Source organism: Rhinatrema bivittatum, chromosome 6 (genome assembly GCF_901001135.1).
Source record: "Rhinatrema bivittatum chromosome 6, aRhiBiv1.1, whole genome shotgun sequence".
NCBI classification, from domain to species: domain Eukaryota; kingdom Metazoa; phylum Chordata; class Amphibia; order Gymnophiona; family Rhinatrematidae; genus Rhinatrema; species Rhinatrema bivittatum.
Genome location: NC_042620.1, coordinates 47183729 through 47210759, shown reverse-complemented (window position 1 = coordinate 47210759; position 27031 = coordinate 47183729). Strand labels below are relative to the sequence as shown.

At 40.2% G+C, this 27031-nt stretch overlaps 1 protein-coding gene across 1 annotated transcript in view; it reads left to right on the top strand.

Annotated features, from left to right (window-relative positions):
• The window catches only part of NCKAP5 (NCK associated protein 5), a 1124153-nt gene that overhangs the window by 877842 nt on the left and 219280 nt on the right, over positions 1 to 27031 (top strand). Inside the window, 3 exon segments of the mRNA XM_029607891.1 lie at positions 5691 to 9445; positions 10185 to 10362; positions 15362 to 15463. Coding sequence (XP_029463751.1) covers positions 5691 to 9445; positions 10185 to 10362; positions 15362 to 15463 — 4035 coding nt within the window.

Below are 27031 nucleotides of genomic sequence, written 5' to 3'. Positions count from 1 at the left end.
TTCTCTAGACCTTCCCTGTGGAGAGAGAGAGGCCCAATCAGTGACTTTCACAAGGAGAGACACCCAGTTCCTTAGTCCTGTAATAAGGCTGATTCTCCATTCCTCCTAATTCACACATGCCCAGGAGGAGTGAAGTATCAGCCTTAGCCAGATCTCAAACTTCACCTAATAAGGAGTGGTGCACTACAGTAAGATACCTTACTAATTCCCATCTGTTGAGACCTCTGGCACACACTGCTGGAAAGCAGTCCTGTAGAGGCTGTTGCTAATAAGGGGCAAATTTTGGAACCCTGTCACAAATGTTATTAGAATGGGATTTTAAAATTGACCCTTTAAGGCAAACATAAGTTCTATGAGGCTGATTTTCAAAGGAAGCTGAATACCCAACCAAAGTGACAACTGAGGCATCTAAATCTATGCCTGCAATTTATTTTCCTAAATAGAAATCAGTACACAGTGCCTAATTTACTTTTCCCTGCCCTGGCCCACCTACTTTTGAGAAACCTAAATTTAGACACCTAATAAAAATAAGCTTAAAATTAAGCAACTCAGCAGGCAGACATTTTCATTTATACAGATTAGATGCCTAACTACTTAATTTAAGTGACCAGATCTTTTGATTTTCAATCTCTATAGTGATGATAATGTCACCAATCCACTACCAGGATATTCTGAGAGAGACTCAGTTAAGGCCTAGGTCAATGGCCCTTTTTGTATTGAGTGAGCTCCAAATTGTTGTCTTTCCGCTATGGACTTTGTCATCATCCACAGAATTGCAAGATAACTAATGGGGCCCAATCCAAGTGCACCAGAAGCCAAGGAAATGAGTGTGGTCTGAAGGCCTGGAATAGAGACATTTCTAAAAAGGCAGAATCTCGAGCCCTTTACACCGTCATATATGATGGATACCCTTTTTTCCTTTGAGTCAGTCTTTAATTTCCACAAAATTGTGAACTACTCCCTGCAATATTCTTACATGCTGCAAGAGAAGGCTTGGATGTAACTGAGTTATATTTACTGAACTTCAGTGCTCTGAAAGGGCAAGAAAAAAAAACAAAACACATGCAAATAACCTGGTGTCATATCCATCAAAGCAAACATGGGATGTACCCACAGTCTGTCTCGCTTAGGATGTTTGTTTTGGTTTTTTTTGTCCAGAGATTTGGCAGAACCTTTAGACCATCCTTGAATTATAACTTTTCACAAAAAAGGCCTGTGCCAGGTCCTCAAATGCTACAATTTTGAAGAAAGGTTCAAACTGGCTAATCGGTCAAAAACACAAATAGAATGTTAGGAATTATTAGGAAAAGAATGGAGAATAAAAAGGAGAATGTCATAATGCCTCAGTATTGATCCATGGTGGGGCAGCATCTGGAGAACTGTGCAGTTCTAGTTGCTGCATCTCAAAAAAAGATATAGTTGCACTGGAAAAGGTACAGAGAAGGGTGACCAATATGATAAAGGGGATGGAATGGCTTCCTTATGAGAAAAGGCTAAAGAGGGTAGGGCTGTACAGCTTGGAAAAGAGAAGGCTAAGGGGACATAAGATAAAGGCCTGTAAATTCATGAATAGAATAGATAAATGTAAATCAGTGTTATACTCTTTCAAAAAATACAAAGACTAGGGGGACACTTCATGAAGTTAGTAAGTAGCACATTCAAAACAATCAGAGTTCTTAACTTGTGCAAGCCGTAGCTTCCAGGCATCCCACCCCTCCCACCCTTGACCACAAAGATGCACAGTAAGTTAAATCATTGTCCTTTATTGATTGGAAGAAACAGCCACAGCCAATTAACATTACTTTAAAACATAACAATCAGCAATACTTGAGCAAGCTTAACATTTGGAAATACATCTAGCCTATGCCCCCACCGGTAAAACTACATGCTCTTACCCACCCCTCTATTTGTTGGAGGCGGCAGCCCTCCAGCCTTCCGCTCCGTGAAGGTGGTACGACATTGGCATCCCGCTCCGTGAATGCCACTCCAGCCTTCCGCTCCATGAAGGTGGAACGCCAACCACTGGCATCCCGCTCCGTGAATGCCCCTGTGGCTACTGCCACTCTGTGCAGTGTTCTGCCGGCTCCTCCCACCCCTGGCCTTGCAGGCCCCGGTTATTGTTTGTGCCAGGCCTTCATTGGGCCACCCCCAGACCGGCCATCATCTCGGTCTGCACCATGCTTTGCGTATAGCCATCCCCAAACTTTCCCCCTATGCAAAGTCATTGGTGCTCAGCTCCTCCCCTTCTCCTTCTCCTTCCCCCTCCCCCAACACCAAAACCTCAATTCCAGTCGACAAATGTGCCACCCCTCCCTGACCTACCCCTTAATGTACCTGAGCTCTGAGATGCCGCCTTCTTGTCTCATTGGCTCCTCATCGGGATTTAAACCGGCCACGGTACCCCATTGGCCGCCCGTCCCCCACCTAGTCAGGGTGCCCCATAGGCCGCCCGTCCCCCCTACCCTGGTGCTGGCTACAGCATGCCTGCCCAGTTATGAGGCCCTTGCCTCGAGAGGCTGGGCCTCCTTTATTACTCAACAAATAATTAAGCTCTGGAATTCATTACCAGAGGATGTAATTAAGGCCGTTAGCATAACTGGATTTAAAAAAAGGTTTGGACAAGTTCCTGGAAGAGAAGTCCATAAATTGTTATAAACCAAGTAAACTTAGGGAATAGCCACTACTTACCACTGTGCGGTAGCAGCATGGGATCTGTTTACATTTTGGGATCCTGCTAGGTACTTTTGACCTGGATTGGCCACTGATGGAAACAAGATACTGGGCTTAATGGTCCTTTGGTCTGACCCAGTATGGCAAATTTTTATGTTTTTATTATTTACTCCGAGATGCAACTAGTCCTGAATGATATACTACTTAAAAGGCATCACAGTACTATCTCTTTCAGAAGGACCACCACCGGATGGGTACAGGCATATGGACTGTTGATCACCTCCACTACTGCCATGTTGTTGGACCTACTTATAGGTGTTCTTATCTCACTGTATGGGGAACAACTCTAGGATTTTGATACCTTTTCTTACCTCACTGGACTGTCAAGCAGGGAGGCACATATCTAAACACTATGTGCCCTTGAAATAAATTTCAAAACCATGCTCCCTAGGAGTGTCATGAATAATTCAAGATCTCTATTATATAAAAGGTTCTCTGCCACATAGCCTTCCCATTAAGTGATGTGAGGAATGCTGTCTTAATTGAAAGACTGTCACAAATTGACCTAGACAACCTAATGAAATGGTGCTTTATGAACACCAGCAGTGGTGAGAGATGGCTGATATAGGAAAGCCTACCCATTGGGATAACCTTGCAAGTGAAATTTGAGACCAATTAACGTTTTGTTTTGTTTTTTAACTGGTAGAAGTTAATTCACTATTTCTCTTCATTTAACCAATTTATAAGCTGGGAATCTTGACATCATAAGGGAATGCTTCTATTTACATACCTAAAAAATAGTTCTTTGAGTGAGGCCCTGAGAGTATTTTCTTTTTTTTTTTTTTTTTTATGTGCCAGTGGGATTCCAGATTTTTGCCCTATTACCCTGAAATCATCCAAAAAGAAAGCCAATAACCAAAAGCAAGACAGATGAGCCTAAATGTCTGCCTTTGTAAGCAGTGTTCCTAGGCCAAGGCTGGCACCCAGGTTAATAGCCTGGTCCAGAGAGTCAAGTTATCCTGATCACAACTCAGGAATGATACAATTGTTGACAAATTATGAATGAGCTGAAATTGACCTGGGTGCTCTTTAAGAGGTGTCATGGTGCAAACAGGTGTTTTAAAGAATGAGTGAACTCTCTTGCTAACTTTTGATACACTGTTTCCTTATGCTCTGCTATAGGTTTCTTTGGATAATCAGCAGGATAAGCATCCAGTGGAATATCCCAGCTTAAATCTGGCTAAAGGTAGCTGAACAGTTTAAAAAAAAAAAAAAAAGTCCTGTGTGAGTCCCTTGGCCCAACTACCAGCCTGCATTCAATGTTTAACAAATGGACCCTGCTGGGCTGAGTTCCCCCACCCCTGCCCCCCCTCAGACAAGTCCATGTAAATGTAAAATTCGGTTGGGTCGATACCAGAAGACTCCGTTCTGCAAATTCTCAGTTGGGTAAATTCATAAAAGGATTGCCTCCCCCCCCCCCCCCCTTCTCCTCTACCCCAATCCTAACTCTCCCACCTACCCAGTACCTTCGTATATCCCTCACCTGCACTAGGATCATGGTGCACAACATCTTGGTAGCTTCTACTTTTTCTCACACAGCAACAGGGTCCAACAGTTTTTACCATTAATGCCAACCCACTGGAATATCAGCCCGTCGTTGGTTTTCATCGTTCTAATCTGTGATTCCTGTTTTGGCACGTCGCAGCTTTTTTTGCCTTCATGTTCTTTATGGGGCGATTTTCAGTCTCTCCACTTTTGGAACAAAGTTCATGGGTGCTTTGTGCCCATGATCGTTGCACCACATTTCAAAGAAAAGAATAGTCTACTTTCCCTGTGAAACGTACAGGGTGTACAAGTACCCGCAGATTTTGCACATCATCTTTTCTTTTTTTCTTTTTTTTGGTGTGGGCAAGATTTTATAAAAAAAAAAAAGAAAAAAAAATCCCAATGAACTTGAAAAGACAACCTACAGTTGTTTTTCTGATCCTGCCCAAAATGTGCCCCAGTGGTTAAAAGTACATGCTTTGTTCAACAGCGCGCACATTTCTAGTCATTTTGAGGAAGGAAAGTTATCAGACAGCCAATCTATACAGTGCAAGTTCCTATTAGCCACATAAATGGCTTTTAAAAATTGTCCTCTGATGCTTTGATTTTAGTATTTATCTTTTTTTTTTTTTTTTTTTTAAATTGTGGAATAGTGTTCTTTTTTTCACCCTGGAACCAGAATCCTGTTAAATCTAATTTAATCATTTTTACCTTTCTGTGATGAATGATTTTTGTTTGCTACTGTCCATGAAATGCTTGAAGGCTTGTGTACTGTTTAATGGACATTAATACAGTGAGAAGTTTAGAGTAAGTGAGGATTACATTAATTTATAGCATTGCTAAAAACCTCTATATCATAGCTGAAATTTGGTTGTTCGCGAGGGCAGAATGAAAGTGTCCTGGTTAACAGATGATGCTTGTAAATGTATATTAAAAAAAAAAAAAAAAAAAACCCCCAAAAACAATCCTTGTAGGATAAAGTTATACAAAGTAATGTGTAGAATTTTCCGACTATTTATTTTATTTTATTTTATTTCTACATTTGTATATGCTGCTCCACAGAGTAGTTCTAATCGGTGCGGTTTACAGTATTGAAAATTCAATTCAGTCATCAAATACAAAAACTTCAGTAATACTTCCAATAGAGAAATATTATTGAAGATCACAGTCTGGCAAATATTCTGCAGAGTATTTATATAAAAGTTCAGATTTAAAACCAAGTATTTATATATAGCCATACTCACGTACGGTAATGGAAGCTGAAGATCTGCATACTTGCACAGCAGCGTAACAAATGTGTAACATGTTAATGGAAAAAAAATTACTCATTTATGATATTTGTTTTTCTCAGTAATGTGGATTCTTACATCTAAAATAATGATGGCGTTTGGTGCAGTCATTAATTAAATCACATAAGGCCCATTGTGACTTTGAAATGCCTCCCAGTAATTCATACTTTTTTTTTTTGGTAACAGTCATCCACAAGCTGGGATAAAAGAATAAGCATTGCCTCCTCAGTGCCCAGCAGCCTCTCCAGCCCTATAGATGAACTACCTCCTACTCGCATCAAAGAGAACCACATTTTGGAAGGGCTGAAGAAGCTACAGAAAAGAAAAGGCTTACTTGAACCACCAGCACTTAAATCAAAGTGGGGTTACAAGGACTGCACGGACTCCAATGAAGGAATATACTCCCCTGGTATTAAATGCGGCAGCCATAAAGGGCATTCCCATTGTAAGCTGAAAGAAAGGAGTGGCATTTGCTCCGAGCACAAGAAGGCTTTCTGTTACGATTCAGATTCACACGATGATGCAGACGATGAGTCCTCCACGTTAGCAGTGCCACATGAAGTACCGAGCAACGACTGTGGAATATATTGTAGCAAATTAACTCACAGTATTTCAGACAGTCTATTTGATTGGGAGCCTAATGGGAAACATTTATTGGAAAGAGTTCCATACTTTAATTCAAAGGAGAGACCTGAAAAACTGACTAGTTTCATTGATGGCTTTCAATCAGAGGTAAAATCATGCACAAGTACAGAGCTGCCTGTGTTGCAGCTGAAGAAAAGCCGTACTAACGCTGGATGTAAAGACCTTAATCTACAACTGTCAGATACTGATGACAACGAAATTTTGGATGAACTGCATATAGAAAGCAGTGATGAGAAAAGCCCTTCGGATTTATTATCTTCATTGACTGACGAACATGATATAAAAGACGCTGGCGTGCTTACAGGGGTGAAAAAGTGTCAAATTCTATCTGCTAATAAAGAGGAGAAACAAGAACCCACACACTCAGATATTAAGCCAAAGACATTTAATTTCATTAAGCAACAAAAGGTTATAAAAAAGACTTCAGAAGAAGAATGTGTCACTGTTATATTTGATGCACAAGATGGAGAACCTATTGAATTCAGCTCTCATCAGACTGGAGTTGTCACTCTTACTAGAAATGAAATTTCATTAAACCAGCAACAAAGTAGGCCCAGTACAGAATACACTGAGCTTCTTCCTCAGGGAATAACTAATATCCACAAAACAGCTGACTCAAGAAACTACACTATCTTAAAAATGGACAAAGATGAAAATGAGGAAAAAACTGTGCAGGACTCCATAAGGAATGAAAATAGTATTGTATCTACTGAACCTTTGAACCCAACCAGGATAGTATTAGAAAGTTCACAAAAGTTATTGAAATCACCTTGTAATATATCATGCAAGACGAGCTCTACATCATTTCTACCTGCAGGAAATAATCAGAGGCAGAGCTTGACTAAAATACCTAGTAAAGGAACATGTTTGCCTCTGAAATCTCAAACAATTTGTAACATCACTAGTACAACCTCATCAACCAACCCCCCGATTCTAGAAAAGTCACCATCATCACCTCCTGTAAAACTTTCAAGGTTTTTAAAGGCACCAGGCCCACCTTGCAATCTGGATTCAAAACCAAATCTGAACATTCCAAAACATCTTGCACAGCTTCCTAGAAATTCTAAAATTCCAGCTCGAAATGAATGGATAAAGAACACTGGCAGCCAAGTTCCAGGATTTTCATTGTCATCATGCAACCTTGTAGAACCCAGTGAATATGGGGAAACTCCAACAAAGGATAAACACGGCAATGGAGGATCAAAAGCTATCCACTCTACATCCCCACCAACTCCTCCAGGCAGATCAACTTCATTGTTGATAAGGCCAAATTACGAAGCTTCACCATCTCTATCCACAAAGCTGGGTTCTACTCTTCCCATCGAAGAAACAAAGAATGACTCTAAATTGTCGCCTTTAAAGGGTTCTTCAAATCCAGCTGTTTTTCATAACCAGCCTAATAATGAGAAGCAAATGAAAGCATCTGATTCTGAAGCTGAATTAACTCACCTTAGTGCAAAAATATTGGCGCAAAGCAAGTGCACGTCTCAGGCATCCCATGGCTCGCTGGAAACATGCCAAAGTTCCTCAAATGTTTTTACAAAAAAAAATTCTTCAAAATCATGCCATCAGCCGCTACGCTGTAAAAATCATGATGTATCTGAATCAGAATCAAGGAGAGCCACTAAAATTTCTGCCTTAGCCTTGATACCGCTAGAGAACTCTCCACAAAGTTTATTCTCAAACAAAAAGGGGCAGACAACTGGCAATGGAATGCTCCAAAAACACAGACCACCAAGCAGTCTGCCCACATCGCCACAGCCTCGCCCAACCAGTATTAATGAGCCTTTAACACCACAGGTCAATAATTCGCAGTTGCCATCAGTCTCTTGCAGCTCTGAGACTATAAATGCTTTTCAAAATTCTCAGGAAAATGTTATAAAAACCCGCCTGCCTGTTGGATTAAAAGTATTTGTAAAATCTCCGCAACTGCTTAGAAAGAGTTCCACAGTACCAGGGAAACAAGAAAAAGACAATATAAATGCAGCATCAAAAGGCAATGTGACTTTTAAGTCCAAGCATGATGAATCCATGCTTTTAGCAACCAGTGTAGCAAAGACTGAGGAAGAAACAAAAGATATTTTTTCTGTAGAAGCAAAGGTTGAACCAACATCACCTTATTCAGTGGAAAGCCCCAACATCTTGGCAGAACAAGGAGATGGGATTGAAATCAAGTTCATCAAGAGATGTGTATCTTCTAGTAACAAGACATACCTAAAGCCTGCTCTTGGCATGAATGGAGCAAAGGCACGCAGTCAAAGTTTTAGCATTCATTCCGTAGAGAAATCAACTACCTCTGCTTCTGAAGGAACTGGAAAAGTACGTACACATATTATTACTAACACTGCAGAGCGAGGAAACTCTTTAACAAGACAGAACTCAACTACAGCTACAGTAAGCCCTTCAACTTCTTCAAAAGTTATAGAGCATTCCTACTCGAGGCAAGGATCTTATGGAAGCATGAGCAGTTCAGGGAGTCAGCAAGGCAGTCCAAGTAAACTACCTTGTGGGCCACCTCCAAAAGTGGACTTGTTTCATGACCTTTCAAAATGTGAGATGAGGCAATCTGTACCTCAGAAAGATGCAAGGGACATATCTACTACCAATAAGCAAAGCATTGAAAAATCTACAAATTTACATAATGAGCAAGGGATGAATCAAGAAGAGATGAATTTGGAATCTTTACCAAAGTATTCATCACCACATAGATTTCAAAATACGGACAAATTGCAAAGTCCGACAAAACTTGAGTCAAAGAAGTCTCAGAAACCAGAGAACTCCGTAAACTCATCTGAGATGACAGGTGTTTTAAATGCGTCTCTTGTGCAGTCTACAATAGAAGAAAAAGTCATGTTGGGTATCCAAGAAAATGTACAAAAGGGTCAAGGGCAAACCAAATCTCCAAGCACAGAAACCAAGCAAAAGACTGGGCCTTCTATAGCAAATTGGTTTGGATTTCGGAAAAGTAAATTACCAGCCTTGAGCAGTAAAAAGACAGATGCTTCCAAGCCCAAAGTGGAAAAAAAAGAGACTAAATATGGAGCAGGGTTTGGAAACAAGCAGGCCAAAGCAGACAAAAAAAAAGAAAAAAAGAAAAATGAGCAACAGTGTGAAGCAGAAAATGAGCTTAATGAAAAAACAGAAAGTGATGATGTTCTAGATAGTGTCCTAAAAGATAAAAAGAATATAAACATTTCCCAAGATTTGCCAAGCCAAATACAGTTGGAGCAGAAGAATGGATCCACAAATACAAAATTCACAGAAAAAGACACGTTCATGAAAGAGCTCTTAAATAGGTAACTATTTTGTTCAATGACTTTTAGTAGGGCACCATCTAAAAACTGAAAATAAATGAGCATTCATTTTCCTAAAAAACCTGATTTACTCCTGCTGGCTAATCCAAGTATGTTTCTCCGAACTTCATACAGATAAATAAGCCAGTAAAGCATTTTTCTAATCCAGTGAGGCAGAGCAGCACCTATGTCACGATGTTAAACTTTGACGCTGAGCTCACTGAGAATTGATCATGTGGTTTGTTACATAGTGGGGGGGAGGTTACCAAACTAGTGAGCTTTGAAATTAGAGAGTACTAAGTTTTATCAAACGATGGAAATTCAGCTTGCACTGGAACCCATGAATGCAAGTGTTTTGGTACAAAACAGAAGGCAATTAGATCAGTTTCTTTGATTTTAATGAGCACACTGTTATTTAGTAGGCTGGCAGATGTAATTGCATTTCTAGTTGCCTTCATATTGGGCCATAAAGACACAACAATGCTTATACTCTCTCTTCCAGTTTGCCTTTTAGCAATCCCAGCTATAAAAATAAATCATTATATCTGCTAGACTAAATTGATATATAACCTGAAATTGCAAGTGGCATATTTGATCAAGGCTAGTTAAAAACATTTATCACTCATAGGTCTACCGATAGAAAGGTGCAAAGAGGTTACTTTAAACATTAAAGGAATGGGAAAGGTAGAGTGATTGAAGAAGGGCAATGTAATTTATCAGAGGAATCACTTTCTACCTGCAGAGTTGATAAGAAAGCAGCTCAGCAGACAGAAAGTGGATCAAATAATGTTTCCTACAGGCGCGTGTCGAAGGGCAGTTCCCAGGGCTCCTCTCTTCCCAGCAGCTCTATCAGCACTCAAGGAAACCACAAGAAAAACAGCAAAATGAAAGCTGATATGGAAATGCAGAATGAGACATTGGTAAGTTTGGGGGGGGGGGGGTTGTTTGTTTTTTTGTTCTTTTGAGGTTTTTTTAAGCACTAAAGCATTGTTAGTTTTGTTCGAACTTGGAAGTTGGTTCTGTATTTTCTTGACAGTCATGCAGGGCATGCTCAGATAACATAAGCTAGACAGTTTTAGCTGTATAAATACCAAATTAATATGAATGATGGCAGTTTTATTAAAGATAAGATGATGATCCAACAGAAAATATACTGCTTCCTTTACAAAGCCTGTTTCCATATGTTTTGTAGATAAGTACACCCAGCTGTGTTCTTAAACAATGTGCTCAATTCTAATTTTTTTTTTCTGAAAAGTATGGTTTATAGGGTTAGGGGTTTGTTTGTTTTTAATTTGATTGACTTTTAAAGGAGAAAGCTATCTGAAAGTATAGGATCACAGTAAAGGATGCTTCTCAAAGTTATGCCTTCAGGTTCTTGTGGCATCACTTTTTTTTTTTTTTTTTTTTTAATTTGGAGTAAAAAAATTACAAATCATGCAGACACAAAAAATGGTTTTGGACTCTCAACTCTATAGGAACCAGTAAGTGTAAAGATTTGATTATATGTGGGCAGTTGTAGTTTTCTACAAATGCCTTTTTAAAATCTTCCCTTAGCTGTAACAATATGCAGTTAAGCTTACAAAAGTAAATTTATTTTAGACTGATTATCTTCATGAAGCATATTAATTCTTCACTTAATTCTTACCTTGACCACAATATATTCTGCTTTATTTCTTGCACACCAACCCAGACATATCCATTGATATTTACTATGTACCGGGTTTTTTTGTATTTTTTATAAATGGGAATTATGATTAAAATGCCATACAAGATGTTGCCATTTAAGATAACACATTTTAATGTAGAATATTTAAATATTTCATTGAAATTTAAAATGGTAAATTTTCAGGAGTTGTAATATGAATTTGTCAGCCTAACTGCACTATTTGAAATGTTAAATGCTCTAAGTGTCCTAGTGATCCTTTACATATAGCCAGATGCAGATTTGTATTTCTAAGTCATATATTTCATTTAAAAATGCTTGATGCAAGCTCATTGAAATTCTGAGATATCACGTGCAGAATAAATGCTGTAGATAGACTTTTTTGTTTTTGCCTTCCTTAGTGTCATCTCTTATTTGAAAATTTAGATGTCCCCTGCATTATAAAACCCCAAATTATAAGCATATCTAAGGCTGACCTTGTAGCGTCATCGAAAGGAGAGAGAGTGAAAGTCGAGGAATGTGCAATATGCATGAAATTCAATCCAACTGATCTAGAACTTTGATAGGGAAGCGGTGTCCCTTATCAGAGCCACTCAATTTAACTATGTCCCATTTAATATGGTCCTTGACAGCTTAGGGTATATCTTCACTGTACAGAAATACAAAAACATCCTGCACACTGCTGTGATTTCACTTTCCACTGCTATAATAATTTACTGAGCTTCTTGACCCTCTTTAGGAATAAAAACCTTTGAGGATAACTTTTACAGAATTCCTCGTGGTCCCATGTACACGTACGTGTATATGGGTACACGGAGATCTATAGTATTTTATAACCTCTGCGTATCTGGTCCGTGCAGATTATAAAAATACATGTACGTCCAGGCATGTACGAATATCAGCAATGCATTGAAAATGCCTACTTTTTCTACGTATTTTATAAACACATGCTCAAGAAAAAAAATATAAATTGTTTGCATAAAACCCTGATTTATGCGTGGAAGTAGGTATATTTTAAAATATGTGCGCATACTTGAAATCACCATTTTGCCGATTACTCTGCCGGTTCACCCAGCCCATCTCTAGGTCATTGAGACCCTCCTACTACTTCACCCTGAACCCCTCTCAGTTCACCCTGACCTTCCACCCAATAATAGTAGACAAGTCGAATATCAATTGCGCTAGATAATTAGCAGATGTAAAATTGTGTGAAGAAGCTGCCAAATGTATTCCCGGGAATCTCTTTTAAAATAGCAAGTTATGTGCATAACTTCTGGCTCCGCCTTTACGCCCCTAGATCTCCCCTTTCATGCGTAGGCAAATGTGCAAACAAAACTGAAAATCCACATGTACTTTTGATGTTTATAAAATAGCATATACATGGGTACACGCTATTTACGCATATATATGCTAATTTTGCGTGTGTAACTCTTTTGAAAATTACCTCCTTTGCTAATTTAGCACTAGTAGTTACCCTGGATGTTCACTGTAAGGTCAATATTCAGTAAACCCAGACAGTTATCTGAATAACCTCGTTGCTCATCAGCTCACTGATTATAAAAAAAAGTAAAAAGTTAGCATGGAGCTCCTCTCTCCCATCTCCTCCCCCCCCTCCCCCCATTATCTTCAAACAATTAGTGCAAATTTAAGTCCCCTAACTTAATTAAAATAGCAAAAATCCTCACCCCCACCCTCCCACCCCAGATTCTCCAATATAGAGAGGAGAGGGTGAGGTCTTATACCTCCTCTCACTTGCTTAATACATAATCATGCCAAGCTCTGACAACTCCTGATACTTATGTATTAATTTATTCACGTCTCTTCTTCCCTGATTGACTCTTCATTAATTACAGAAGGGTCAATTTCCATTCATACAAGGGAGCGGTGGGGAGGTATCAGCCGCTGTGGTTCCCACATTTTTTAAAAATTATTTTTGGGGATGGTGGCTTTTTATGGGTTTTTTTTTAATCTTACCCAGTCATATGCTGAATATAGCCAGTTAGGCTTAAAGTTTTCAGAGTAAACGCACCCGGATAACTTTAGATCTGCTTTGCACCACAACCAACCTTACTGCGTTATACTTATCTAGGTAGCGCCAGGGCTGGTGCTTCTGTTAAGCAAACTAGGAAGTCACCTAGAGCACCATAATGTTTGGGGTGGCAACATTCCACCAGAGTGAGTCTCATAGGGCTGCTGTGCTGGAGCCACTGCAGTGGGTAAGAGGGAGAGCTGTGATGGAGTTGCCGCCAATAGGTAAGTGGAAGGGAATGCAAATAACCAAAGGTTCGCTGAGGGCGCCAAATATTCTTGCACCTGCCCTGGGCAATGCTTAAATAGCAGCGCTGCCCAGCTAAGTTTAGGCCCCACCCCCCTAAATGCCTCCACACTTCCCCCTTTTTTATCCAGTTAAATTGGTAATGTTTTTCCCAGCTAAAAACTTACCCCGTTAAGAGGGGCGGAATATTCAAAAATCCCAAGTTTGCCCAGCTAAGCCCCAAACTTGGGCCAGACAAGCCCGCTAAATATTCACCTCTATACTTTCAACAAACACGCTCCGTTTTATTTGTGATGATTGTGTGCAGCTTAGCTGCAAGCTACTATTAATTCTAGGTAGCTCCTGAGCAAGCTTTCTTTGTGAGAGGAAAGAAATCTTTTGGTTTCCAAACACTGCTTGACAGGTCTTCAAAAAAAAAAAAAAATCTTTTCTATTTCTGCTCGTATCCTGGAAGATTGAATGATCACAAAGATAAAACAAATGTGTTGGTTTATCATTTTTTTTTCCTTATGGACTGCAGCAAAATTGTGTCCCTGAAAAATAACCAATGCCAGTTGTAGTGAAATAGGGCAAAATGGAGATGACAAAGTAACTAAAATGATGTTTTACCATGGTGGTCAACTCTGCTATAGAAATAAAGGCAAGTAAACATGTTGTAGCTGATGCCTGGTTTTGGTTTTTTTTACTGGGCTAACTTAATATATTTTTGACTAACTTTCAAGAGCTATGATCCCTTTGGCAGGTCAGTGTAAAAGTTTAATTAGATATGTAGAGTAATAATGAATTGTACTTTTAATACTGTCTGCAGTGTCAAGATTTTCAAGCCATGAGAAAGAAGGCATTGAGTTGAAGCTGTTTGTCACGGTTTAATTCTGAAATGTCTTAGCTATAATAAACTTTGAAAGGCCAAAAGAGTCCTTGCCCTGCAGGTTCGGCAGTGGTAGTGAGGACGCTTCCCGATAAGACACTTTTTTTTTAATCCAATCAGGAGCATAATGTTATGACTGTGTCCTAAAGCTCTTAGATTAAAAAAAAAAGACAAAATAACATTTTTCAAAAGAAAGTAACTTTTAACTTTTGAAACTGCATGAAATAATACTGACCCTACTTTTTTCTTCATTCTCCTGATACAAAAAGTCCACTTTGTTCCCTGTTGAACAAGAAACTGTGGAGAATAGTTTCAAAAGTAACACAAAAATGTCATATAGCTTTTCATTCTCCATATAGCAATGATGTTCCAACATTTATTCAGCTGTATAGAAGCATGAGTTTTATATACAGCACACAATTAACATTTTAACATTAATTGTTGTGCTATATTTCTCCAGGTCTCCCTATCATGCCACATAATTAAATATTTTCTCTTAAGCGTACTCATTAAAGATTTACTAGGTTATTGAGTTGTTAGCTTTTATGCCAGGATAATAATGTTTTTTTAGTTGAAGTATTAGAAAAAGAATCCACATGCAGTGGACTTCAAACCTCACTTAATATGATGCATCTCTCATACCTTATGTTCACCCAGTGCCTCTGTGCTGGGAGACACAGGAGGAAAGATAACTGCATGTGCCGAGCCAAGAAACCTTTCTATTATTTATTCTTATTTTAAACAAACAGGAACAGAAACTATTTTTCTGCTGGAAGAATTGTACCTCTTTTACATCTTACAATTTCCTGATAGTTTTAAATTATATGTTGTTTTTTTTAGCATCAAGTCTTATTTCCAAAGCTATTATCTTTAATTTTTTTTGCAGAATATGAAGTAAATGATCATTTTTTTGCACGTTTTGGACCTTGTTTAGTCAGGATAAATATTAGGAAGATAAGTTCAGGTGAAGAATACTCTCCTGAAAATGGAATGGAATGTCGAGCCGACATGTTTCAGGAAGTGGGTTACTTTGTGCTTCGTAGTATTGTACTGCAGTCAGAATATATTTCACCAAATCATTTTTCTCTCTCATGATTTTTTGTCATGATGTAGATCAAAGTGATCGCAGAAAATGTGCAAGATGATGGAGTCGATGCTGCTACGGAATCGACATGCCAGAGCCACATGATAGGTACAAAGAATCCCTTCTATTATGTTTAATTTATTGCTATGTATTATTTGTATGTATAATCTCAAATTTTAATGGTGGTGTCTTGTCTAAACAAAGCATATTGTTCAGTGATAACAAAAAGCAATGATGCAAATTTTTAGATAAGACAAATTATGAGCAGCTACAGGAGCCATCTGAGGTTTAATGTGGCCGATTCCCAGCCTGTATTCTCCAGTACTATAACTATGGTATTGATACATTGTAAATTTAGGTGCGTGTTTATCGGCCATTAGGCCTTCTTTGAGGATAGAAAATGTTGGTGACTGTTTGTGATTTGCAGCATGTGAACTATTGCTGGATACTTTTTCTGACTGAATCAAATACATGTATTTACATAACACAAATGTTACTGCCACAGCAAGGCAATAGTCACGTTCTTCCCCTAGTAATCATCACCAACATTCATATTCCCTCAACCCACAACACATGGTCCCCACCTTCCAAATGCACCACCTTCACCGGGGGCACTTGGAACCTGAGCTTAATGTTTAAAAGAAAAGGATGAGGCCAGTACTGTAGCCATAAGAGAAATGCTGCATCCCTACTACTATGCTGTCAGGAAGCCCAATTCATGTTTATATCTGTTCTCTATTTTGCTGTGTTCATAGAGGGCCGGATTTTAAGATTTAGGCGCGGGCGTAGATTTGTGCGCGCAACCCGGCGTGCAAAAATCTACGCCCAATTTTATAACATGCACACGCAGCCAGGGTTGGTGCGTGCAAGGGGGTGCACACTTGTGCACCTTGCGCATGCCGAGCCGCGCAGCCTTCCTCCGTTCCCTCCAAGGCCACTCCGAAATCAGAGCGGCCTCGGAGGGAACTTTCCTTCCACCCCCCCCCCCCCCACTTTCTCCTCCCTTCCCCTACCTAACCCGCCCCCCAGTCCTACCTAAACCCCCCCTTACTTTTAACTTAGAAGTTGTGCCTGCCTCTGGGCAGGCGAAGGTTGCGCGCCGGCTGACAGCCATCCCGGGCACAGTGGCAAATGGCTGCTGTGCCTGGAGGCTCTGGCCCCGCCCCGCCCCCGGATTAGCAGGTGTAAATATGCGCAAGTAACAGTCATGCACACATAGCATTTGCAGATTTTAAAATAGCTCCTTATATGCGTAAATATTGGCCCTGCCCTAGCCTGCTCTTTTTTTGTATGAGCAAATGTATTCATGCACCATTACTCGTGCATGTATGTTTGAGGTTTATAAAATAGCAGTTGTGCGAATATGCGCTATTTAAGGTGAATTTTAAAAGCCAGGTGCATGGGAGATGAGCAAACACGTACCACATGCCAGTGTCCACCTGGTTTTATAAGCCGCCCACATGAGCACACAAGTACCGATGCGCAAATATCTCACATTGGGGGGGGGGGGAGGGGCGGAATGTGGGCGGGGCATGGGCGTTCTGGGGCAGGACTAAGAGATAAGCGCACAAGAAACTATGTGCTTGGGCGTGCACCCAGGTGTAGTTGAGCTCAAATTTACTTCTGCTATGGTTAAGGTGTAAGTCTTTATGAAACTATTTCTAAGCATCTCTGAAGTTTTTGAGGGGGTCTGGGTTAACTGGGGGGGGGGGAGGGGTGCAGGCTAAAGAACCAGTTTGGAGGTCTAGATTGGAGGTCTAGATTGGGCAAACTGGTGGAAGAACTGGAGAAATTGGTCACGGGCTGGACAGGCGTCTGTTATAAAATTCCCTCACTTGTGTATCCCAAAGCCAACTTATGCTGCTGTGTACGCACAAGCTTAAAATTAGGAGCACGCATGCATGCGCCAGGGTATTTTAGAACATGCGTGCGCATATGTGCACAGGATATAAAATTGCTGTGTATCTGGCCAGATACACGTATACGCGTGTCGGGCCACACATACCCATGGCCAGACATGCGTATAACTGCACACCCATTTGAAATGTACCATCCCTGTGTGTGCGTGTACTCAGTTTTACACACGCAACTCTTAAAATTCACCTTTAACTGTGATCACTTTATTTTCATGTATGCCAAACAGTACATGTCCCAGTAGGTCTTCCCCAGTGTTCAGATTTAAATATTTGCCATCGTAATAGGCAGTACCGATTCAAAACCTTCATTGTTTTATTCATAATCATATGGCATATAAGAATGTCAAAACATAAGAAATGCCATACTGGGTCAGACCAAGGGTCCATCAAGCCCAGCATCCTGTTTCCAACAGTGGCCAATCCAAGTCACAAGTACTTGGCGAGTTTAAATAGTGTCCAACAGGAAAAAAAAGTGCAATTAAAAGGACTTATCTTAAAATTCCAGTCAGTTCCATCATCCCAACCCAGTCTGCATTTTAAAATCATGTTTCTGCTTCAGAGGGCCAATAACCATTATCTTCTGTAGGTTATCCATGCATTCTGCTTCTTATTCAAACATCAGCGTACAATGTCAGTTTGGTGTCAAATCAACAAGATTGTGAAACGCGGACCATGTTGGGGGTGATAGAATTGACTGGAATATTAAGATAAGTCCTTTTAATTGCACAAAAAAATTCTTCTCTTGGACTCTATTCAAACATGCTATATGATTATGAATAAGGCAATAAAGGTTTTGAAGTGGTGCTGCCTATTATGATAGCGAAAATTTTAATTTGAAGATTGGGGAAGACCTATTGTGTGTGGTGTTGATTCATCCTTCCTTTTCCTCGTCTTTGTACATTTTGAAACAAGTACTTGTGCCATTAACTTAACATCCATAACAAAGGAGCCAAGAGAATGGAGTAAGGATGTATGAAAAGTCAATTTTTCATTAAGCAGGAACTGTAGTGGGAATAAATGAATAAAAAATAAAGAAAAAAGGGGTAAAATGAAAGTAAATGAGATTGAAAATCCACAGAAAGCTTCAGTGTTAGAGATGGGATCATAGAGGGAAAAGACTTCACAGTGATGAAGCATTTAGGATAAATCAACAGGGCATGCAGGAAATGGAACAGATGGACAGAGATACACAGGCCTCTTTGTGACTTTATAGTCACATGCAAATAGGTTATGTATGGTAACTACGGTGTCTGTCATTAACATTCTTAATTATTAGCCATCAGTACCACACATTATTTTTACATTGCTTTTCAATTACCAGCGAAGCTTGTTTTAGGAAACCTGTAAAGCTTAACATACTGACTAGCTGAATATGAGATGGCAATTTAAAGAAAACAAATATGTCATTAATATTTCTCTTTATTGGAAATGGAAAATAGAGTTAAACAACTGCATTTTCTCTGAAAAATGCTTCATTATTGGAGCTGGCAAGGCAGAATGTCTAATGTGCTATCAGTTCTGCATAGCTAGCTAATATGCAAGTTAAATATTATTTAATACCCTTCAAAGTTGACAGCATTTAAAATAATGCCGAGTCATCCGTTTCTAATAATTGGCTATTGCTACGCCTGTAAAACAAACAAAATGTGTAAGATGTCAGTTGTTGATCATTTTTAAGAGGTTATAATGACCTAAGATATTTTAAATAGATTAATGACTCTCTGAATTAGTCAAGCTGAAAAGAATCTGACATCAGAACCTTCATTAGAAGGAAAATCTCCCAGGTCCTTACAACAAAATTGTTTCTAGGACTAATTTCAGCATTGTTGGTTGAGCCCTAAACCACTACAGATCTGGTTCGTCAAGGGTGTTCCATTTTGTCCCCATTGGCAGAAATCCTTTGCCCCAAAAGGCCACACACAGGTTGGATTATGCACGAGATATATTTGCATGCACAGTGCTTCAGCTGTATGTAAATCTTTCTCATGCATATCCATTAGAAATAGGCTTGAAAGCCTGACTGATGTGCACACCTTGAGGGCTGAAGGTACCAAGCCCCTGGAAGAAAACTATCTTGGTAGAAAGGTAACTCTAGAAATCGGATTTAAAATTCACTATTCTAGATGAAGACTGATGGCAGAATTAACCTGACAAACACAGATAATATGTTGCGATATTTTAGTTCAATGGCTGGATTTCTCAGTTATATGCATCTAGTTAAATAAGTCTTTGCAGATCACGAATGTCAAAATTATCAGGTTCAATAAGCTTGGGTCTATTATCAGTTTTTTTTTTGTTTTGTTTTTTTTATCAACCAAATGTTTCTTCTTATGTTAAATTTCAGAATGTCTCATAATTTCTTGGCTACATTTTTCTTAGCATATGTAAAGATGGATATCAGTGTTTCACTACTCAGAAGTAATTTAAATACTTTAAAACCAAGTCATTGAGCGGCAGTTACTACCCTTAATAGAAAGCAGGGGGAATATCTTCACGGGGCGGCAGTTACTATCATGAGCTACTTGCTGGGCAGACTGGATGGACCATGTGGTCTTTATCTGCCTATGTTATAGTATTTAAAATGTTTAACTTTTACCTTTGCCTTCGGCAGGTAATTTACATTATGATTTGTTGCAGTGTTCTGACTGCAGATAAGCAGTGTTAGTATGAAAGCACTAAGGGGCCTATTTACCAAAGGTTTTCTCCCGTGTTATGTCTATGGGAAAATTGCTTAGTAAATCAGGCCCTAAGTTTGACATGTTTCATTTTCTGACATATATATATTGTACGGTGACATGTTTCAGTCCACATGTAATAAGTACAAAACACAAAACAGACTATTAAGGGCCCTCAAATATAGTGTTAAGCATTATCATTATTACTATTATCGAAGAAGAGGTGTGGAAAGGAAGTGTCTTGAGCAGTAGGCTTTAAAAGATGATTTAATATGCTCTATGTAAAAAAAAAAAAAAAAGGCAGGGTACAAGGTGATAAACTGGGGGGGAACATAAGTATCTTAGGTACCATAGAGCAAGGAGTAAGAATAAGGTGGTGGGTGACGTGAGGTCCATAGGGTCCTGCTTTCAAAATGGTCTGGCCACGTAGACATAATGCAAGAAAACTTGGAAAACAAAACTGTTATTAGCTACCAATTTCCTATGCAGATTCAAATGATGCTGTAGTGGAGATAAAACGCCAGCCTGATGGCTCTAGCTTTTAGTAGGAAAAACTCGAAAATGCGTGCTGTTTTGAGGAGGAGCAACCACAACCAATTACATAGTACAGCTCTAATAGCTATATTGCTTCTGGAAAAAACTGAAGTCTTCATCAGTTATGATGATGTTGCTTATTTATGTTTAAGTCTTTTTGTTTTTATTTTTCTTATCTGCCCTTGAACATGCAGCCTAAAGTGAAATATAAATATATAAATAATAGGCATTTTCAAAACCCACACAGGGGCCCCTCTTCACAACAAATTACAGAGTTGTTCACGTTTGTGAGGGAGCTCTTGTATGTTTTTAGTTAATGACTATGTTCATGTGAGAGGAATTTCATTTCGTGCTGCAGACATTCTTGCTCTGCATGAAGACATCGCTCTTAGTTTATCTTCATCGGCTCATTGATCGGAGTGGACTGGAGCCATTTTGCAGTCATCTTATCACCAATAAAGTATACGATTCATTCATTTAGCACACTATCAGATGAAAGAATGTTTGCTTTATCTTGGCTTCCACAGCCAATTAAACCTCTGGGATACCTGAAAATCTTTGAGAGAAGAGAGATGGTACAGGGTTGTAAAAAAAAAAAAAAGCTAAAAAAATTAACTGTCCGATCAAACTTAGAAGTGGTGAATCAGTTTCTAGTGTGTTGCAGCACAGTTTAAACCAGTAACCTTGATGTATTTTTCTTTGCTTACTCATAACATAGAAACATAGAAATGACAGCAGAAGAAGACCAAACGGCCCATCCAGTCTGCCCAGCAAGCTATGCACTTTTTTTTTCCCCCTCTTACTTGTTACGCTTGGCTCTTAGAACCTTTTAGTTTTATTTCCCTTCCACCCCACCATTAATGTAGAGAGCAGTGTTGGTACTGCATCTAATTGAATATGTAGCTTAGTTAGGGGTAGTAACCGCCTCATTAAGCAAGCTACACCCATGCTTTTGTTTACTCGACTATGTAATTTAGTCCTTGTTGGTTGTTGTCTATATATATTCTACATTGCCTCTGCTGTTGAAGCAGAGAGCTATGCTGGATATGTGTTGAAAGTGAAGTATCAGACTTTCTCCCCTGCCGTTGAAGCAGAGAGCTATGCTGCACATGCGTTGAAAGTGAAGTATCAGACTTTCTCCCCTGCCGTTGAAGCAGAGAGCTATGCTGGCTATGCATTAGAAGTGAAGTATCAGACTTTCTCCCCTGCCGTTGAAGCAGAGAGCTATGCTGGCTATGCATTGGAAGTGAAGTATCAGGCTTATTTGTTTTGGGGGTAGTAACCGCCGTAACAAGCAAGCTACACCCCGCTTTTTTGTGAATGCAAATCCTTCTTTTTTTTTTTTTTCCACATTTCCTCTTACCGTTGAAGCTTACAGCAATGTTGGAGTCGCATTAACCGTGTGTATGTATATTGAATAAGGGTATTATCTCCAGGTAGTAGCCTTCATTCCCGTGAGCCACCCCCTCTTCATTCATGTCCTCTAGACTTGATGGATCCACAGTGTTTATCCCACGCCCCTTTGAAGTCCTTCCTCCAGAAAGGCATTCCAGACATCCACCACCCTCTCCGTGAAGAAATACTTCCTGACATTGGTTCTGAGTCTTCCTCCCTGGAGCTTCAGCTCATGACCCCTGGTTCTGCTGATTTTTTTTTGACGGAAAAGGTTTGTCATTGTCTTTGGATAGTGAAAACCTTTCAAGTATCTGAAAGTTTGAATCATATCACCCCTGCTCCTCCTTTCTTCCAGGGTGTACATATTTAGATTCTTCAATCTCTCCTCATAAGTCATTCGATGAAGACCCTCCACCTTTCTGGTCACCCTTCTCTGTACCGCTTCCATCTTGTCTCTGTCTTTTTGTAGATACAGTTAGGAATTGTATGAATATTTTCATACTGCCTGCATTATGAGCATTGCAGCTAATTCAAATGTTAGTTATGAATCATGCATGTGGCTGACTGTATGTAGACCTATGAACTTTATTTTCCTGTAGTCCATCGGTTCCCAAACTGTAGGTCGTATCTCGAAATAGGGTTACCAGATCATCAGTTGGGGGTCATGCATGTGTCCCCCATGGATTTAACCCCATCTCCCACCCCCCGCCGAAAACACATCTGCTTATGAAACTGGCACGACCTCTGTCGTGGTCAGCTGACATGAACCTTAAGCCCACTCCACTATTAGGTTCTGGCCCATTTGGTACTTATGAGATCATATGAGCCACAAGCTGGGCCCCTGGAAAAACACTCAGGAGTCATTAATTTATTAATAATTGAATTAATTATTCAATCTATAATAAATAAAATGAACCTGCCAGCCATCCATTAGACAACATCCCAATAACAACCCTCTAATCAATTGAACCTACCATATCAAAAACCATCACCAAAATTGTCAATTTATCACTGACCGAAGGCAACTACCCCCAAATGCCTCAAATCTGCTGTCATCAAACCAATCCTTAAAAAGAACAACCTAGATCCGGAAATCTTTACCAACTACTGTCCTATATCAAACCTTTCGTTCATAGCCAAAACCATTGAAAAAGTCGTGCACACTCAACTAGATGACTACCTGGAGACAAACAGCATCCTACCTCCATCCCAATATGGTTTCAGAAAAAACCTAAACACGGAATCTCTCCTCATCTCCCTAAATGACATTATTATAAGAGGCTTTGACAAAGGTGAAAAATACTTGCTCGTTCTTCTTGACCTTTCAGTCGCCTTCGACACAGTGAACCACAATATACTATTGGAGCAACTATCCCAAATTGGTTTAACTGGCAACACCTTACGTTGGTTTTCTTCCTATTTATCTGATCGAACATACCAAGTATTAATCAATAACAACCTATCAAAAATAATCAACCTCAACACCGGAGTCCCCCAAGGATCAGCTTTATCAGACACCCTTTTCAACATATACCTTCTCCCCATCTGCCAACTACTAAAAGAATATGAAATCACACACTTCCTCTATGCTGATGACATTTCGCTCCTCATTCCCATACAAAATTCGATTGAAGACACCTAAAAGAAAACCTCAGAACTACTTATCTCAATCAAACATCTCCTAAATTCCCTGAAACTCATAATCAACTTTGACAAAACTGAAATAAAACTCATGGATAAAAAACCCAATCCAACTCCCCCACCCCTGACAATACTTGACAAACAAATGATAACTAGACTCCCTACCACCCACACCAGGAACCTCTGAGTTATCATTGATAAAGAACTTTCCTTCAAGAACCACATAGCAAATAAAACTAAAGAAGGATACCACAGACTCCTAACTCTAAGACACCAGAAACCATTTCTCAACCCCTACGATTTCAGAACTGTACTACAACTTCTTATCTTCTCCACCTTCAACTATTGCAACTCCTTATTAATTGGAATATCTTTTTCATCCCTCAAACCACTCCAAATACTGCAGAACTCAGCTGCCAGAGTCCTAACTGGAACAAAAAGAAGTGAACACATAACACCACTATTGACCTCACTTCACTGGCTCCCTATTACTGCACGTATTGCTTACAAATCAATGACCATAATCCACAAAATCCTAAACAATGATCATCCCTAAACATAATCCCTCAAAATCCTCCAAGAAACCTATGCTCTAATAACTCAGGTTACCTAAACATTCCCCCTATCAAAGATGCGGATCTGGCAACCACAAGAGAAAGAGCCTTTTCAATTGCCTCACCTAAACTTTGGAACACCCTACCTAAATTCCTGAGAACCCAACACGACCTAAAAACATTCAAAAAACACTAAAAACACTAATGTTCCGCAAATTCTACATTGACCTTCAGACGTCTGATCATCCCAGCTCTCAACTGAACTCTCAGTTGTAAACCTCTTAATACATTCTCTTCACCCTGAACCTGCATACCCTCCTCATCCAACCTAATAATGCTCTCGGGACTTGATATGCTTATTTCTGATATTGTTCACATTGCTTTTCTGTTACACAACTGCTAAGAAAAATGTATACTTTTGTAAACCGTTGTGATGGCTCTACTGAATGATGGTATATAAAACTCAACAAATAAATAAATAAACTTTCACTCAGGTAGATGAAGGCCTGGATCTTGGAATCGTCAGGTAACGAGCTGGAGTGGAACTGGATCCGGACTTTTGCTGTAGGCGAGGAACCAGATACAGCAGACAGGTTACAAGACTGGAACAGGTGCTTAGAAGTAGGCTGGAATTGCAGGTTAGGAACAAAAGTCAGGAAACAGTTCACCAGTAGTAACAGAACTAGTGAACATTGGAATTGTAGAACTGCAGAAAGGAACTGAAAGACTAAAGCAACTGAATTTGTATTTATTTATTACATTATTTATAATGCACCTATATTAACTCAGTAGGGTGGATCAGTCTTCAGGTTCCTGCAAACAGCTTCCTGTACTTCTGCAACCCCTATTTGACTGAGCCCAAACCATTCCCTAATACCTAGATGTATGGCTTTAAGGGCTACCTGAAATAGTCTTCTTTTGTTTCTTCTCCTTACCCTCTGGTCAGAGGGTTAGGACTTCCTGTCCAGAACCCCAGTACTGACCCTGATTCAAGTCCCTGCCTGGGTTTCACCCCCAACACCCACACTTCCTCAACAGCCCTTGTGCTTGCTGGCTGAAAAGGAGAGCAAGGAGCAAGAAGTACAGAGAACTGGTGTCCATGCCCAGTAACACAGCTGTCAAATCTTCTCCTACACATCCCTTCTTCACCTGCTGCCAAACTGGGCCCTAAAATGTATGCTGCTATTTCTGGCCAATACTCCTTCCCTATACAGTGATAAAAACGAAGAAGGATCGGGACTTTTTATACCAATCCTTCGTTTTTATGACTGTATAGCTATTGTGGATCGGCTTCCGCTTTGTTTTTTGGGACCAATACCCCTTCCCTGCCTGCTTTCCCCTGTGGTTCTCACCACAACTACTGCCGATAGCCCAGATCTTCAAATGTGCCACTGTTGCAGGCTTGTTCTTCACCACCATGCTCACCATTGCCGCCAGCCCAAGCCAAAACTGTGTTGTGTTGCAAACCGGCTTTCTCTCCTGCTCCCTCCAATGTTGCCATTGCAGGCCTGAGCCAAAAGTATGCTGGTATTACTCTCTGCCACGATCACTGCTGCTGCTGGCCTGAGTCGAAACTGTTGTTGCAGAAGAGGAGAGGACCCAATGTACCCCTGCTCTCTTTGCGCTACTTCTAGCTCTGATCGGGGAGTAGCATCTGAGTGGGTTTCAAACAGAGGGAGGCACAGGAGCAGGAGAATCAGCGGAGGGAGCCTGAGAAGTGAAATTCAGGAACAGGGGTTTGAGGAGCAGTTTGACAGAGAGTGAGGGGCAGTTTGAGAGGGAAGGATCAGTAGGGGGGTTTTGAGAGGAGAAATTGGGTTTCAGAAGAGGATCAATTGGAAGGGGTAGGCTTGAGAGGGCCAGATTTGACTGAGTGGCGTGTGGCATGAGAAAGGGATGGGCTTTAGGGCATGAGAGAGGAGCTGGAAGATGAGTGTGGATGGCATGGGAGAGAGGGGATGACAAAGGATTGAGAAAGAAGAAGGTAAGCCTGTTTGAGGCAAGGGGGTGAGAGAGAGGAAAGCAAGTCTGTGATGTAGTGTTGAGTGAGAAGGACTGAGCAGAAGGGGGAAGAGGTGCAAGATGTGAGGTTACTAAACAAATGTTGGTATATAAAAACTGCAAATAAATAAAATAAATAAACCAATTGAGGATGAGCTGTGGGGAATAAACAAGATGACAGGATGAGGGATGTGAGAGAGAGAGGGAAAGGAATGAGATGAGAGAGAAGAGGAGATATGAAATAGGGGACGACAGGATTGGTTGAGGGTTGTAAGAGGGTAAAAGAGGGGATCAGCTGGGGGGATGTGAAAGGAGGACTGTAGGGTAAGAGAAGGGGGATCAGCTGAAGGGAATTCCCCCTTGCCCCGCTAAATTTGTTTTGTTTGTTGCCTGGGGGTCATGTGAAATTTCAAGCGGTAAATTTTGGGTCATGTTGGCACAACGTTTAAGATCTGCTGTAGGCCATCTTCACATCATGTTCGCTTCAGCTAAAAACCCTTAAAATGACTCTTTGACACTTATTATTTTAATGGAGGTCATGTTTGAACTTAAAATGCAAAAGGGATCATTTTAAAAAGGATTTACATGCTTAAAACTAGGTTTTACATGTGTAAATGCACTTTTCACATGTAAGTGGGCTTTTGAAAATTTACGCCATTGAATTGTCAATACGTTTTACACACATAAGTGCATTCTAAGGGGTAGATTTTCAAACCGCGAGATTTGGCATACTTTTGCTGGCGCATCAGGCGCAAGCAAAAGTACGCGGGATTTTAGTAGATACGCGCGTAGCCGCTAAAATCCTGGATCGGCGCGTGCAAGGCTATCAATTCCGTATAGCCGGCGCGCGCCGAGCCGCGCAGCCTACCCCCGTTCCCTCCGAGGCCGCTCCGATTTCGGAGCGGCCTCGGAGGGAACTTTCTTTTGCCCTCCCCTCACCTTCCCCTCCCTTCCCCTACCTAACCCACCCGCCCGGCCCTGTC